The sequence below is a fragment of the Saimiri boliviensis genome, chromosome 6 (assembly GCF_048565385.1).
Source record: "Saimiri boliviensis isolate mSaiBol1 chromosome 6, mSaiBol1.pri, whole genome shotgun sequence".
Taxonomy (NCBI): Eukaryota; Metazoa; Chordata; class Mammalia; order Primates; family Cebidae; genus Saimiri; species Saimiri boliviensis.
Genome location: NC_133454.1, coordinates 15466699 through 15484144, shown reverse-complemented (window position 1 = coordinate 15484144; position 17446 = coordinate 15466699). Strand labels below are relative to the sequence as shown.

At 41.6% G+C, this 17446-nt stretch overlaps 1 protein-coding gene across 12 annotated transcripts in view; it reads right to left on the bottom strand.

The window, feature by feature from the left end:
- The window catches only part of PICALM (phosphatidylinositol binding clathrin assembly protein), a 108265-nt gene extending 104522 nt beyond the window's left edge, over nt 1–3743 (bottom strand). For 4 of the 12 annotated variants that reach the window (XM_039462205.2, XM_039462207.2, XM_039462206.2 and 1 more), the window contains exon 1: nt 3296–3743. In XM_039462205.2, the coding sequence (XP_039318139.1) occupies nt 3296–3425 (130 nt within the window). In that variant the 5' untranslated portion in view covers nt 3426–3743. The remainder of the gene's footprint in view (nt 1–3295) is intronic. The other 8 variants (XM_039462211.2, XM_039462209.2, XM_039462216.2 and 5 more) reach the window with 3 other exon arrangements.
- Nucleotides 3744–17446: the final 13703 nt, after the last annotated feature.

The window sequence follows — 17446 nt, the reverse complement described above, 5'->3', positions numbered from 1 at the left end:
AGGAGAATCCCCTGAACCCGGTAGGCGGAGGCTGCAGTGAGCTGAGATCGCGCCATTGCACTCCAGCCTGGCGACAGAGCAAGACTCCATCTCAAAAAAAAAAAAAAAATCTGTTTTGTCTATACTGCAATCATTATAGTAAAGCATTCTATACTGTCTAAATGGAATTAGAATCTACTTTCTATGCATATAAATTGCCCCCACCTCCAGCTGTGAGACAGGATTAAATGAGATGATGAGATAAGTGCCTGGAAAATTGAACTCCTTCAAATATAAGGGCTCCTATTTTTCTACCTTGATTATGGCTACTGAAGGACTAAATTAAATGGAAATCATGTTGATTTTTACAAACATATTTCAAGTTTGACAACTCTTTCACACTAGGGATGCTAGTCAACACTATTATCCACTAACACCTACAGTATCAGCAAACCAAAAAGATCTATCTTCAATAAGTATGTAACATAGTATGAATTAAACCATAATTCATGGATTATAATAATCACTTCCTAATATGGACAGATCTTGGCAAGAAAGTGCACAGAAACCACCTCCACACTCTAAGGGCTTATAGGAAAAACAGTCCTAAGCATGTATATTTTTTGTTAAATGCTGCCATTTTAAAACGAAATCATTTTCATTAGATTCATATAAATAAGCATCAGTTGCTAGAGGTATTAAAAAGTACACATAAACTAAGCTTTCACTATAAAGAAAAATTCCTAAAAGATGAAAAATTACTTGAAATCACAGGTCTCTGTACTAAAGCCTAAAGTTCATGATGTCAACACCATGAACTGCCTGTAGATGCCTTTTTAATTTTCTCAAAGCATGTTCATTGTGTGCAAGGAAGGTATTTATTTAGTAAACCACTTACTGGTCAGATTTCACCTAATATAAATGTATTTTATTAGTGAGAACTGATTACAGGACATTTTAAAGAACAATGTAGGGAAAACAGTATCCTGTATTTTAAAACCTCATTGAAAAGAAATAGAGGCACATTAACTACACCTATCTTTTTAAATCAAATACTGCCAGGTATATTCAAGTTCCAGAAAGGTGGTAGCTTAGAAAAACAGAAGTGGTAGCGAAAAAGAACAAGAACGAGAAATGCAAGATTATCTTCCAAACCTAATCCCTGTTAGTATCTGCAGTAGTGCCTATAACAAGATAAACTGCTAATAACATTTATGAAACCGCACGGAAATACCACTCTTCTAACCCTAACTATTCTCTCCTCTTTTTGGCAATCCATTAAAAGAACCACTGCTACATTTGAAATAAGACACAACTTTATAAAAACTTTTAAAAGCTTTATCGATTCTTATTTTGAATGAGGAAAGAGGAAAATAGTTCACACAGTCACAAGTAGTTGCTTCATGCTCCCACACCAAAAAATCCCAAAGAACAAAAAACTACTAACAAAAGAATTAACACAATGTCAAGGCAAACTTTAAGATTTGGTAGGGCAAACCAAGTAGTCATTTGAAGAGCCATAAACAGTAGAAACGTCTACCACACATATGAGATAATCAAAAAATCACATTTGGCTTTACGATGCATTTAAAAAAGTTTTCTGTTTATAAGAGCGTAACCATTTAAATATATTCTCCATTCTCTAAGACAAGCAAGGACTGAAAAGTTTAAAAGAAGCCTGCATGCATATCTGAAAGAAAGAAACACTAATGCTTTTTATTTAAAACTTTTTTTCCACAGTGGAGGAACAATCACAATGAATAATGGGCTTGTCTGTAGCAAAAACTTGTTCTAACAGCATTCATCAGCAAAGTAACTTGGAAGAATTTACATCTCGTACATTTTTTTAAAAGTGCAAACTTTACGGCCAAAGTCCAAATGAGAAATCAAAACAGGCCTCCAAAGAGTGAAGGGCATGTTCACTCTTGCTTCAAACAGTAAAGCAAAGTAACTTTCATGTATGATGAAAGTCAGTCAGACTAATATGTCCAGCAGTCACTTAAAAAGGGAACTTACTAATTGTGACTATTTCCCTATTTTTCCCTGAAAAGTTTCAGGTCTAAGCTCCATTGGCTTGAGTGATCTAATGACTTTTGTATCCCGGGGTAAAAGAGCCCAAAGAAAAAAGGAGGATATTACAGGTGACTTCCAGGTTAGAAAAAAGTTGCGAGGAGTTAGCTCTACTAATTGTATCTAAGTTAGTGAATGGACGAATACTATGACGTGTAAGAGAAGCTAGTTCCTCAAAAGGTAACTGGCATAATTAAAACGTATCCAAACTCAAGCATCATCAAACATCATTTTACCGATGTTTTTTAAAAGATATGTGTTATTTGTAAGTAAATTTATTAATCCATTTTGAATTCCAACAGTCTATGCTTCACACTCGAGCTTCTGAATTCAAGCCGCCAGAGTTAACAGTTCCAGGAACTGATAGGAATATCAGCAAAAAGGCTTTTTCCCTATCCCCATGAAAAGCTTGGGGAGCAGAGCTGACAGTCACAAACTAACCCCAGTCAAAAGTATGGGCACAATGATTAAATTCCACCAGAGGCAAATAAAAATCCCAATTTTCCGGAAAGCTTTCCCTACACCAGACTGAATCCTTTTACTTCATTCCCACAAAGAAGGCAATTTGAGAGAAAAGTTGGGCAACTGGGTATCGTATTTAAAATAAAATGAGTCGAAGCAACTACACTGAAGCTACTAGAGAGGAGATGAAAGGTAACCCAAGCGCGGGAGGGAAGGTGGAAGAGAAAGCCGGGAAGGGATGGGGGAAGCAGCTAGCAGAGCAAAGGAAATGGATCACCTCAAGGGAGGCAGCCAGGAGGGGTAACAGGGGTCTGGGTGCAAGGCACCAGGCGTTTACGGAAACCCGAAGAAGGCTGATGAAGAAACAATGGGGCTGGGAGACCGGGAGCAAGCGGGAAGACGCTCGGGCGAGGGCGATGAGGCGGCACCGGACGGGTGGGACGGGAGAGCAGAAGGCTGCAGCGGAGACGGAGAGGGGGTGAGAAGCCCGGTGGGGAGGCAAGTTGGTCGGGTAAGATGGGGTGTGGTAGCTCACCGGGCAGGGAGGCGAAGGTCCCCAGGGAATCGGGAGGGGAGTGGCTTGTCAGATTTTGAGACGCGGAACGGAGGCCGAGAAGGCAGGTGTGATGGAAGCAAAAGAACACAGCTCCACGGGCGCAGGACCCGCCGAGCCAGAGAAGACGCAGGAAGGGGGAAGAGGCAGCAGAAGGGGGAAAGAAGAGAGGGAGAGAAGGACGCGGGTCGCGCGGGCGCCGGGGAGGGGGCCGCCGTTGGCTTCACTCACAGTCCAGGTGCTTTTTCTTGGGCCCCATGATCTCGTGGGTCGTGGCCTTGCATACTGTCTTGGACACGGCGGAGCCGGTGACACTGTGCTGGGCGGCAGTGATTCGGTCCGTCAGGCTCTGGCCGGACATCTCTGCAGCTCCTCCACCACCCCTCCCGCTCAGCAGCTGGCGGGGACTGGGACCCCCAAAGAGCCGGAGGGTCCCTATCCCCCCCCACCGCACCCCCTACCCCCACCGGCTCCTTCCCTGCCTGCCGGCCTGGGGCGGGGCTCAGGGCCGCGCGCTGCCACCCAGCCCAGAGAGAACCGGCTCGTGTCACCCGCGGAGTCGGACAAGATGTCGGGCACTCCCTTGCCCCCGCCTCAGTTCAGCCCACCCCTTCCCTGGTCAGCTGAAGCCCGGCAGGGTAAGAGGGACAGGCAGCTGCAGGAAAATGGCGGCGCCAGGCTCCTCCTCGGAGCTTTCCGGGCTGCCCCCGGGGTCACGTGACTCGGACCCCGCCCCTCCTCCCTTCTCCCGCCCCTTTCCCCTTCCCTTTCCTCTTCGACGCCCGCCCTCCCTCGCTGAGCGAGGGAAGAGCGGGGCGGCGCCCGCGCGTTACGTGACGGAACCCGCCAGGCCGGCGCAACAGGAGGCCCGCCCGAGGGGAGTGCGCAGCCGGCGCGTCACGTGACTCTCCCTGCCAACAGGTCGCCTGAGGCTCGGCCCGTGGGGGTCACAAACGGGGGGCGGGGCGGGGCGGGGGAAGAACGGCGAGGGCGGCGTACAGGGGGCAGGGCGGCAGCCTTCTCCCCTCGGTGCCCCCACCCCCAAGGGTGTCCTGGTGTCTGCGGTTGAAACTAACAGCTTGACAAAGAAGGTGCAGCTGTCTTCACAGCTTCCCCTGAGGTCGGGGGTGTTAGGGCTCTGGCTCGTTGAGCTTTCCCAGCGGAGTCAAGAATGGATTTCAAGACACCTTCCAAAGCCGCCCTCCCTGGCTTAAAGGAGAGGGTTCCAATCGGCCTGTTTTCTGAAGAACTTGCCAGCAGGCCTCTCTCTACTGAGGAACTGTTGACGCTCTCCCTATTTACTTACCCCGGAAAGGTTTTTTCCCCCTTTCCTTGAGAGGCTTGGTAATGTCACCTGGTTTTGTTTATCTCTACTCCGAAAACCCGACACGTTGCTGCCAGTCTAAATTTAGATACTAGCTGGCCGGTATTCATTCTCTGGGGTGTGGAATAGGACAGGAAACACATAGCTTCACTGGAATTTGAAAAGGGAAGTAGTAGGATGATGTCAACAGCGATTAGCTTGACCCTACATGGCTGACTGCTGTGCTGATTAAAGGTCCAGACCATAGAAGGAAGTGAGAGGGGCGGTAAATGGAGAAGTCCCATTCAAACAGTCCAGACATCACTGCCTGCCATCTCCCCGGGTTTAGTCTTTCTTCCCTTTGGCTTCTTTTCTCTCATTGAGTGAGCCAGATTTCCATGGAAAGACCTTGACACTCCCCTGTGTACATTTTAGAAGAAGTATAACATCCTGAGAATCTATTCAATGAGACCCAGAATATATATTAACAAAGACTTTATATGTCATTAGGGCCTCTACATTTAACCCAGGGCTAGGGATAAGTTGAAAAATCTCTATGAATGTTAAGTTACCATGATAGTCACAAGTAATCTTGCTAGTTTCAAATGAAATGCCAACATTCTCAGAAAGTCTGTGTACACCATCTGCCAGCCAAATCCAAAATACTGTGCTTCAATCTGGTGACTCTCAAAAGATGCAAAACTGATAGATATTTAACATTTTATGTATCATATCAGGAATTTTGTGGTCTCCCAATCCATTTTCCCCACAGCCCCTCACCCCCTCACCCCCCTTTTTTCCCCACTATGGCTGGTGAAATTCTGCAGCAACATGCTCTTGCCAAGAACACAGAGTTCTTAAGCCCAGCAGGCTTCATCTTTGTCAAGCTAGCCTCCAATTTCACAAAACTATAATGACGTCCTTCAGTGTACTGCAATCCATCTGTGGTTTGGTGCCCAGTTTGCTGCCCCATGTCCATTGGGCAGTGAAATTACCCAATTCTCAAGACCTCTTATCAGCCATCATTGCTACTGGTCTATAGGTTCCGCTGTATAAGTTACTAGTTAGCCTGAGCCTCTGCACTGGTAAACCCCAATCTGAGATCTACACTAACATGGTCTAGCTATCAACAGCTAAATACTTTATCCTTAGGGAAAATGCCAGTCATTCCTAAGCACAGAGCAGGAAAGCATTACACTATTACTTTTATCAAAAAGGTTCTTTCAAACCACTTTTAATGACAATAATTGTTGACATGTTTACACTATTAACAAACTAGCTTCTGTTAGAAATATCAGTGTTTTTTTTTTTTTCAAGTATACACAGAAGTTTCTAACTAAATAATCAGTAATTATTGAAGAGGTTTATGTGTAGTTGTGAACTGAAATACATGGAGAAATTTAGAGGAAGATGGGGAATTGTTCTAAAGACAGACATTACTGACCTCTTTTGTTACTAAAGACAGACGTTACTGACCTGTTTTGTCTTATGTGCTTACGTTTTCTCTGTGTCCGTTTCCTTGGTCTATTCAGGAAATATCTCACCTGAAGTTCCACAGATGCCAGCTTACCATGGCCAAAACTGAACTCTTGCCCTTTCCCAGCATTCTACATCTTTGATCCATACTGTTCCCTGTGTCTGTTAATGTCCTCACCACGTACCCAGAAGCTCCCCTCAGAAAGCCGTGATTCACAGTTCTTTTGTCTTATTTCCCTCATCAAGCCTAATCTACTTATTTCTCTCAAACACATCCTATCTCTAACCCCACTTCTGTTGCCTCAGTTCAGCCTTTATAATCTCCGTTGTTGTAACTAGATTATTTTAGTAACTTCGTAGCTGAATGTTTCTTATACCCTGACCCTCCAGTTCAGATCTCTCTGAACCTAATATGCGATTGTCTTTTCTTTGCAGTAAAATCTTCCAATAGCTCCCCCATCGCTACCGTAAAGGATGAAATTAATGACTCTCAACCTGGCATACATGGTTCTTCACGATCTAGCCCCATTTTAGAAGTTTCTAAGTATGTAAACCAGGTGTCCCCAAACTACTGCCCGCAGGCCGCATGCAGCCCCCTGAGGCCATTTATCCGGCCCCCCGCTGCACTTCAGGAAGGGGCACCTCTTTCATTGGTGGTGAGTGAGAGGAGCACAGTATGTGGCCGCCCTCCAACGGTCTGAGGGACAGTGAACTGGCCCCCTGTGTAAAAAGTTTGGGGACGCCTGACGTAAATAATCAGTGTCCATCTTAGAGGTTTATGCATAGTTGTAAAATGAAATATATGGAGCAATTTAGAAGAAGATGGGGAATTAGAACTAAGCATAGGCGTTACTGACCTACTTTATCTTATAGGCATAAGTTTTCTCTGTGTCCGATTCCTTCGTGTATTCCAGAAATATCTCTTGTCTCTTCCCATTTCTCTAAATTCCCCTGCCTACCTACTACTTGTTGAGCCTCATCTCTTTTGATTCCTTTAAATGCACTCCAGCCAAAATCACACTACTTGACATACTTGGATGTCATGCTGTTTCACATCCCAAAAGACATACTTGGATGTCATGCTGTTTCACATCCCAATAAACAGTTACTGATTTCCTTTTGTTATTCATATATATATCTAATATTTCCTTTTGTTATTCATATATATCTAATTATTATTGTGATTGACTTATTGCACTAACATGAGGGTGCAGAGATACATCCATGCTAGTATTATGGTTGATGCATAGTAAATACACAGTAGATGGTGGTTGAATGAGTACACTTTGAAATCACCAGTTTGGATACCCCATCACTCCAAACCTCTCATTTGATAAAATCTGCCCACTTTTTCACACATATAGCATGTCTGCTGGGCATGGAGGCATGAGCCTATGGTCATAGCTACTTGGGAGGCTGAAGCAGGAGGATCCCTTGAGCCCAGGAGTTTAAGGCTGCAGTGAGTTATGATCCTACCACTGCATTCCAGCCTAGGTGACAGAGTGAGACACTGTCTCTAAAAATAAAGCATGTCCATCCCATAATTATCTGTCTGTAGCATCATCCTTATTCAGTACTTTGTTAATTAATTTACTCTTTCAAAAAATATATATTGAACTGTGTGTCAGGCACAGAGGTTCTAGATACTGAACACTATTTACAGTGAACCCATCAGTTCTTTGGGAACTAGTCAGTTCTCAACTTTGATCACCAACATGAAGGCCTCTTGGCTTTGATTATAAAGGAGCAGACCAAAAACAAAAGGAAAAAACTTGAATAACACATTTCCTAGGTATTTCCTATGCTCTCCCAACTAAAAGCTATGTTGTAGACAGGCATAGGGTGTTGGGAGAAGGAGCAAGGTTTTTTTAATGCCTCCTATGTGCTAGAAAAATTACATTTTAAAAATTTAATGCTCATAACAATAACTCCAAAAAGTATCGTGCCCATCCGATACAAGAAAACAAACCAATCTTAGAAATTAAGTAACTTTCCAGAATACCACAGATACTAAGTGGCAGAAGCAAAATTTAAAAAATAATTCTCCTTCCAATACTCCCTACCCAATAGCCAGTACTTGAAGCAACTGCCAATTTAGACTAAATTCTTTCAACAGATAGTTCTTGCCTGCATACTATGTGCCAGGCCTTTCTAGATGCTAAGATAAAAATGTGCAAGACAAACAGGACCTCTGTTCTTAGAGATCTTAGTCTAAGTGGTAACTAAGGAGAAAGTAGGAAAAAGTATGCTGCACCTGAGGGACCTTGACAACATCAATGACTTAAGAAAGTGGCAGAGAAAAGGAATATGGAAGAGAAAATTGAGCAGAATGTTTGCTTTTATTGTTATCCTTTATTATCTAAATTATAATCTTTTGATATTAAGTTACCCAAACTGATATGAACACATGGCAAACCCTTCCTTCCTCCCTCACCTTTCTGTGTTTACACTTCCTGATTCTGCTAAATCAGTTAAAAATCATAACTTCACATAACCTTAAAAAGTTAAGAACTTTTCTTTGTAGCTAAGTTCCCTTGCTAGAACAAAGTCACGTGCTGCATGACATTTCAGTCAACAACACACCACAGGTACAGTGGTGGTCCTATAAATTAAAATACCATATTTTTACTATATCTTTTCTATGTTTAGATATCTGTTTAGTGACAAATACCATTTTGTTATAGTTGCTTACACTATTCAGTACAGTAATGTGTGGTACAGGTTTGCAGCCCAGGAGCAACAGGCTATAGTATATAATCTAGGTGTGTAAGTAGGCTATACCATCTAGGCTTGTGTAAGTGCACTCTGTGATGTTTGCAAACCAACAAAATTGCCTAATGACACGTTTCTCAGAACTTATCCCCGTTGTTAAGTGATGTATAACTGTATTCCACTTCCAACTTGGGAAGCTTATTCAGGCTCCCAGCATACGTAATTGTGACAATAATAATAATATGTAACTTTGTTGATTACTTACCCTGTTCTAAGCATGTTATGTGCATTATCTTAGTTATACCCTAAAACAACTTCATGACATTAAGAGCCTTGAAAAGGAGACAGCAAACTGTGTCCTTTTCCCCCTGAGCACGTAGTTAGACCACACTTCCCAGCCTCCTTTGCAATTATTTGGGGTCTTGTACCTGACTTCCGTCCCGGAGATTTTGGCAGAAATAATGAAAACCATTTAAGGCTTGACCCATAAGGCCTCAAAAACCTCCTACACATGCTTCACATTCTCTTTCTTTCCCTACTAACAGGCTGAATGAAGACTTTAAAGAATTTAGAGGAGGTCAAAACCACAAAATGGAAGAAGCCTGGGGTCACAAGAGAAATCCTTGGAGGAAGGCTGCCCATGAGAACTGCATGACCAGGAACACTTGTGTTAGATTTTATTTGCTTTATTAAGTTATGCTGCTGGGCGCGGTAGCTCATGCCTGTAATCCCAGCAATTTGGGAGGCCGAGGTGGGCAGATGATGATGTCAAGAGTTCGAGACCATCCTGACCAACGTGGTGAAACCCCATCTCTACTAAAAAAATACAAAAATTAGCTGGGGGTGGTGGCACACACATGTCATCCCAGCTACTTGGGAGGCTGAGACAGGAGCATTGCCTGGGAGGCAGAGGTTGCAGTGAGCCGAGATCGCACCGCTGCACTCAAGCCTGGCGACAGTGAGACTGTACCACTCAAAAAAAAAAAAAAAAAAAAAAGCTTTCTAATTAGATATTGTGCAGTGCCTCATAACTGTAATTCTGGCACTTTGGGAGGCCTCAGTGGTAGGATCACTTGAGGTCAAGAGTTCGAGACTGTCCTGGCCAACATAGTGAAACCCCATCCCTACTAAAAAAAATACAAAAATTACGTGGGGGTGGTGCTGTGCACCTGTAATCCCAGATACTTGGGGTGCTGAGACAAGAGAATTGCCTGGGAGGTGGAGGTTGCAGTGAGTGGAAATTGCACCACTGCACTCCAGCCTGGCAACAGAGTGAGACTCCACTGCTAAAAAAACAAACAAACAAACAAACAAACAAACAAACAAACAAAAAACACCTTTTTAATGAGGCATGGTACAGTGCCTCACAACTGTAATTCTGGCATTTTGGGAGGCCTCAGTAGTAGGATAACTTGAGTCCAAGAGTTCAAGACCAGCCTAGGCAACATAGTGAGACACCTTCTCTCCCAAAAATTTTAAAAATTAGCCAAGTGTGGTGGTGCGCAGCTGTAATCCCAACTACTTGGGAGGCTGAAGCAGGAGGACTGCTTGGGCCCAGGAGCTCAAGGTTATAGTGAGCTGTGATTGGGCCACCCCATTCCAGGTTGGGAAACAGAGTGAGCCCCTGTCTCAAACACACACACACACACACAACCTCCCTAATTATGAAATATAATAAATTAGGATACATGAGATGTTAACATACCTGGGGGCCATTTTTCTCTGTAAACTAAGAGGCTGAATCAAGTAAAAATGTATTAGAACATGCAACGCTGAACTAAAAGAAGATCAGAAGCTTAATGCTAATGTTAATATTGGGATGAATTTTCAACAGTAGGTATCAGAAAAATGAAGGAGATTTATTAATTCATTTGAAGCAATGGAAGAAGCACTGGATTTGGAGTCAGACACTTTAGGTCTTGCACTTAGGTTAAAAACTCTGGGCAAGTTATTCACTTCCTAATACATAACACAGGGATAATATCTTGCAGATTTCCCATCAGGATTAACCTAATGTATACAAAAAACTAGTACAATGCTTGACACACAGTTGTTACTCCATAAATAAAATCAGTCAACAAACATTTACCAAGGATTTACTATGAGCAAAGCACTCTGCTACATTCTCAGGATACCGAGATGACTTAGACAAAATAACACGGTTTGTTAAGTACTATGATAGAGGTGTTGCATACAGTATTAAAAGAACAGAGAAAAAGTACACTGAATTCTGCTTAGAGGAAACAATGAAGGTTTCCCAGGGACATAAATTGCCATGTACTTCTTTCTGTGTTTATCCTTTTGGCTTTGCATCTTTATCCTCTTGGCTATTTTATGCCCCCTCTTCTGGATTAAGGTCCTTGATTGTTAATGAACACGTTTGTCCTTTACTCATGATATTCCCAAGACATTTGACAATTAACAAATATGGGACTAATTCTTCATACAACAGTAAGGTTGAACAAACTCTACCCAAATTAAAGGGGGAAAAGACACTTGATTATATAAGGATGATCTAAATGGATTATGGCACATGCTTTCATTGTTCAGTTTTGAAAACCTGGGACTATGGATTACAAATGCCTTGTAAACTCTAATTATTTTTGTCTTACTGTCTGTCTGCATTACAGTTACTAGATATATGATCATCAGAGTCTTAAATGCTGCTGCACATCCATTGTTAAACTAGATAATTTACGGATGATCATTCAATAAGAAGGATGAGAAGGTTTCATAAAGAGGTCAAAATAACTACAATGAAAAACTCAATACGATGTTGCAACTTATTAAATAACAGTGCAGATCTGGACTGATCCATGTCCCAGGAAATAATGATATTTCTTCCAGCTTGAGTTAAAGATTGGCTGAAAGAAAGGAGACTGAGAAATGAAGCAGGCCGGGCATGGTGGCTCATGCCTGTAATCCCAGCACTTTGGGAGGCTGAGGCGGGTGGATCACGAGGTCGAGAAACCCTTGTTGTTCTAACGGCAACTTACTTAGAGAATACAAGGTAAACCGTAGATAAACTGATTTAACTGTAACTCTGCACACACATATGTTCCAGTAGCTAAACTAGTTAACAAATTTAAACCAATCCTTGCACTGGCTACTAATGTCCACTATAAACCTCCCACCCCATGATTAACACTAGTTTCCTCTCAAATCCTGTAAGTAATACCTTTCCCTGACTTCCCCCTTTTGAGACATTACTAAAATTCTGTTACGGTGATGCTTCTCCTTTTTAGTAACTTAAATAAATCCAGATCTTCATAATCAACAGGTTTCCTCATGATTTTTGAATGGAGATGGCAGGCTAAATTATGTCCCCTTCCTGCCAAAGATGGCAGGTCCTAATGCCTAAAACCTATGAATATATTTTACATGGTAAAGAAATGTTGGCCAGGCACGGTGGCTCACGCCTGTAATTCCAGCATTTTGGGAGGCCAAGGTCGATGGATAACTTGAGGTCTGGAGTTCAAGAACAGACTGGCCAACATGGTGAGACCTCATCTCTACTAAAAATACAAAAATTAGCCAAGTGTTGTAGCACACACCTTAATCCTAGCTACTCAGGAGGCTGAGGCAGGAAAATCCCTTGAACCTGGGAGGTGGGTGTTGCGGTGAGCTGAGATCGAGCCACTATACTCCAGCTGGGTGACAGAGCAAGACTCCATCTCAAAGAAAAAAAAAATTAAAAGTGCAAAAATTAGGGCCGGGCGCAGTGGCTCAAGCCTGTAATCCCAGCACTTTAGGAGGTCGAGGCGGGTGGATCACGAGGTCAAGAGATCGAGACCATCCTGGTCAACATGGTAAAACCCTGTCTCTACTAAAAATACAAAAAAATTAGCTGGGCATGGTGGCGCGTGCCTGTAATCCCAGCTACTCAGGAGGCTGAGGCAGGAGAATTGCCTGAACCCAGGAGGCGGAGGTTGTGGTGAGCCGAGATCGCGCCATTGCACTCCAGCCTGGGTAACGAGTGAAACTCCATCTCAAAAAAAGAAAAAGCAAAAATTAGCTGGGCATGGTGGTGCATACCTGTATTCCCAGCTACTTGGGAAGCTGAGGCGTGAGAATTGCTCGAACCTGGGAGGTGGAAGTTGCAGTCAGCCATGATCATGCCATTGTACTCCAGCCTGGGCAACAAAGCAAGACTTCGTCTGGGAAAAAGAAAAAAAAAAAAGAAATGTACGTGGGGCATGGTGGCTCACACCTGTAATCCAAGCACTCTGGAGGCCAAGGCGGGTGGATCACCTGAGGTCGGGAGTTCAAGACCAGCCTGACCAACATGGTGAAACCCCGTCTTTTTTTATTAAAGAAAGAAAGACATGTGGCAGATTTAATAAAGTTAAGGATGGGAGATTATCCTGGATTATCAAGAGGACCAATGTAATCACAGGGTCCTTATAAGAAGAACACAGGCAATCAGAGGAAGGAGAAGGCTATATAATAACAGAAGTAGAGATAGTGATATCACCTCAATCCAAGGAATGTCAGTCCATCTATCTAGAACCTGAAAGAAACAGTAAATAGATTCCCTTTGGAAACTCTAGAAGAAATCATCCTTGTCCACATCTTGTGTTTAGTCCCACTAGACTGATTTTAACTCCAACATAACAGAAGGTAACTTCTAGAGGTTAGAGGTCTAAAATCAGATTTTTAAAAAATTCCAGGCTGGGCGTGGTGGCTCAAGCCTGTAATCCCAGCACTTTGGGAGGCCGAAGCGGGTGGATCACGAGGTCAAGAGATCCAGACCATCCTGGTCAACATGGTGAAACCCCGTCTCTACTAAAAATACAAAAAATTAGCTGGGCATGTTGGCGCGTGCCTGTAATCCCAGTTACTCAGGAGGCTGAGGCAGGAGAATTGCCTGAACCCGGGAGGCGGAGGTTGCGGTGAGCCGAGATCGCGCCATTGCACTCCAGCCTGGGTAACAAGAGCGAAACTCCGTCTCAAAAAAAAAAAAAAAAAAAAAAAAAAAAAAATTCCATTGTGTTAAATCACTATTTTTATGGTCATTTTGTTACAGCAACAAGAAGAAACGAATACTGGGAGCTTTGGCAGGAATTTGCAAAGTACATTCTTGTTGCTCTGTGGAAAATGAAATGTAAAATAAGAACAGAAGCAAAAAAAAAAAAAGCTAGGAAGAAATTGCTGTAGACCAGAAGAGCAGTGTTTGTGACTTAAAATAGGGTGGTAAGCATGGAAGTCAAAAGAAGTAGACAGGTTTAGATATATGTTGAATATAGAATCAACAGAATTTGCTGGTAGGTTGAACTGTAGGGAGTAGAATCTGAAGACAGTTGCTAAAGTAAAGACTATGAAAGGAAGACTCCTTGGATTCTGAACTGAATGACTGTGTGAAGGGAGAATAAGGGCAGACAAAGTTGGAAGGAAGATAGCTTATATGCCACAATTAAAAAGAGTCTGGATATTGTCTTGAAGGCAAGAAGAAGATTGAAAGATTCTAAGGACAGAAATGATACAGAGGACTAATGTACCTTTGTGGTACCTCTCATATTTGAAATTATTTAGTCTTTTAAATGATTCCCTGAACCAGAAACCATTATTTCATCTCATTCTTTCTTCCTCTACCTGTATAATGCTTTGGTTGTTAGTTCAATTACAGCCTTGTTATGAGATATCAAGAAAGTTTTGGACAGCTATATTTTACATTTTATGGTCTTCATTGGGCCTAATTCACAGCAGGATTACACAAGATTAGAAAACAAAAAGCTCATAAAAATAGTTGTACTCCTTTATAACACTTAGCCTAAGAGCAAGATCAAAATAAAACTAGCTGGTGGATAGAGTACTTTATGATAGTGGCATTAGAAATGAGAAGAAGGCTATTGATTCTAGAGGTAAAAATGCATAGGAATTGGCAAAGAGATTGAATGAAATGGATTAAGGAGAATGCAAAGTTCAGGTTGATTCCTAGATTTCTGGTTGTATCATGATGCTATTCACTGAAAAAGAGAAATCCTGTATCGGGGGAAGCTGGAAAGGTAGCAGGGAAAGAATATGTATTCCGTTCAAACATACTGATATTTTTAAATTAATAAACATTTTGTTTTTAGAGAAGATTTAAAATTGAATGGAGAATACAGACAGTTCCCATATAGCTCCTGTTTCATCACATGCACAACCTTCCCCGCTGTGGACATAACATGCAACAATAGTACATTTGTTGCAATCAGTGAACCTACGTTGACATATCATTGTCACTCAAAGTGCATAGTTTACATTAGGATTCACTCTTGGAGTTGTACATTCCATGGGCTTTGACAAATATATGATAACATGTATCCACCATTATAGAATCATACAGAATAGTTTTACTAACCTAAAAATTCTCTGTGCTCTACTTATTCATCTCTCCCTTCCCCAACCTCTGGCAATCATTGATTTTTCACTGTCTCCATAGTTTTGCCTTTTCCAAAATTTCATATAGTTGGAATCATACAGTATATCCCCTTTTAAGACTGGCTTCTTTCACTTAGTAATATGCATATAAGATTCCACAATGCCTTTTCCTCAATGGCTTGACAGCTCATTTCTTCTTAGCATTAAATAATATTTTGTTATCTAGATGTATCACAGTTTACTTATCCATTCACCCACTGAAAGACATCTTAGTTGCTTCCAACTATCTATCCATCTATGTCCTGGAGGCAAGAAGAAGATTGAAAGATTCTAAGGACAGAAATGAAACGGAGGACTAACGTACCTCCGTTTCTGTAACCTAATGACCTCTCAAAGGCTCCACCTTCTAATACCATCATTTCGGGGGTTAGGATTTGGGGGAGTGGTTACAAACATTCATAGCACAGCAAACCTAATGTTTCTGTGTGGACATAAGTTTTCTCTCTTTTTTTGCTTAGTCGCGGAGGCTGGAGTGCAATGGCACAATCTGGGCTCACTGTAACCTCTGGCTCCTTGGTTCAAGCAATTCTCCTGCCTCAGCCATAGGGTTGAATCTAAAAAGTTACTGCCATACCCAAGGTCAATTAAGTTTTCTCCTATGTTATCATGTGGGACTGTTTTGTGTTTTACATTTAAGTTTGCTGTGCTAAGAATGTTTGTATTCATTCCCCCAGATCCTAACCCCTAAAATGATGGTATTAGAAGGTGGAGCCTTTGAGAGGTCATTAGGTTACTGTGGGTGTAACTCTCATTAATTGGATTAGTACCCTTATAAAAGGCCTCAAAGAAATTCCTTCCTCCTGCCATGTGAAGGCAGAGTGAAAAGACAGTGATCTGTGAATCAAGAAATGGACCTTCACCAAACATCGAATCTGCCAGTGCTTTGATCTTTGATTTACCACTCTCTAGAACTGCAAGAAGTAAATTTCTGTTATATGTAAGCTACCCACTCTATTGTGGTTTGTTAGAGAATCCTAAATGGATTTAAGACAAGGTCTGGGTGGGCGTGGTGGTTCACACATGTAATCCCAGAATTTTGGGAGGCTGAGGTGGGCAGATCACCTGAGGTTGGGAGTTCGAGATCAGCCTGACAAACATGGATAAACTCTGTCACTATGAAAAACACAAAATTAGCTGGACATGGTGGTGCATGCTTGTAATCCTAGCTACTCAGGAGGTTGAGGCTGGAGAATCGCTTGAACCTGGGAGGCGGAGGTTGAGGTGAGCCGAAAAATAAATAAAAATAAGATCTATGATCCATTTTTTTAATCCTTGATGCTGATTCTAGAATATGATCTATTTTGACTTACTTTTTGTGAAAAGTATAAGGTCTGTGTCTAGATTCATTTTTTTGCATGTTGATGTCTAGTTGTTCCAGCAAAACTTGTTGAAAACACTATCTTTTCTCCATTGAATTGCCTTTGCTCTTTTGTCAAAGATCAGTTGACTATGTTTATGCGGGCCTATTTCTGGTCTCTTGATTTTGTTCCATTAAGCTTTGTCTGTTCTTTCACCGATACCATGCTGTCTTGATTACCGTAGCTTTATAGTAAGTCTTGAAATCAGATAATATTAGTCTTATTTTGTTCTTCTCCTTCAATGCTGAGGTGGCTATTCTGGGTCTTTTGCCTTTCCATAAACTTTACAATTAGTTTGTCAGTATCCACAAATAATGTGTTAGGATTTTGATTGGGATTGCATTGAATTGATAGATTAAATTGGGAAGAACCAGCATCTTGACAACACTGAATCTTCCAATCCATAAACATAGAATGCTCCTCTATTTCTTTAGTTATTTAATTTATTGGTAGTCTTCCTCATATAGACCTTGTACATATTTTGTTAAATCTATACCTAAGTATTTTATTTTTGGGGTATACTATTGTAAACAGTAATGTGTTTTCAACTTCAAATTCTACTTGTTTATTGCAAATTTACAGGAAAGTGGTTGACTTTTGTATATTAACATTGTATCCTGTAACCTTGCTATAATAGCTTATTAGTTCCAGGATTTCATTTGGTTAATTTTTTTGGATTTTCTACGTAGATGATCATATCATCTGTAAACAAATCCAGTTCAATTTCTTCCTTCCTAACTGTATACCTTTTCTTTTCTTTTCCTTTTTTATTGCATTAGCTAGGACTTCTAGTACCATATTGAAAAACAGTGGTAAGAGGACATCCTTGACTTGCTCATGATCTTACTGGGAAAGCTTTGAGTTTCTCACTGTTATGCATGAGGTTAGCTGTAGGATTGTTACAGATGTTCTTTACCAAGCAAAGGAAGTTCCCTCCTGTTCCTAGTCTCCTGAGAGTTTTTATCATGAATGGTGTTAGGTTTTATCAATACTTTTTCTGTATCTGTTTATATGCTAATGTGAGCTTTCTTCTTTAACCTGTTGATGTGGTACGTTACACTGATTGATTTTTGAATGCTGAACCAGCCTTGAAGACCTGGAATAAATCCC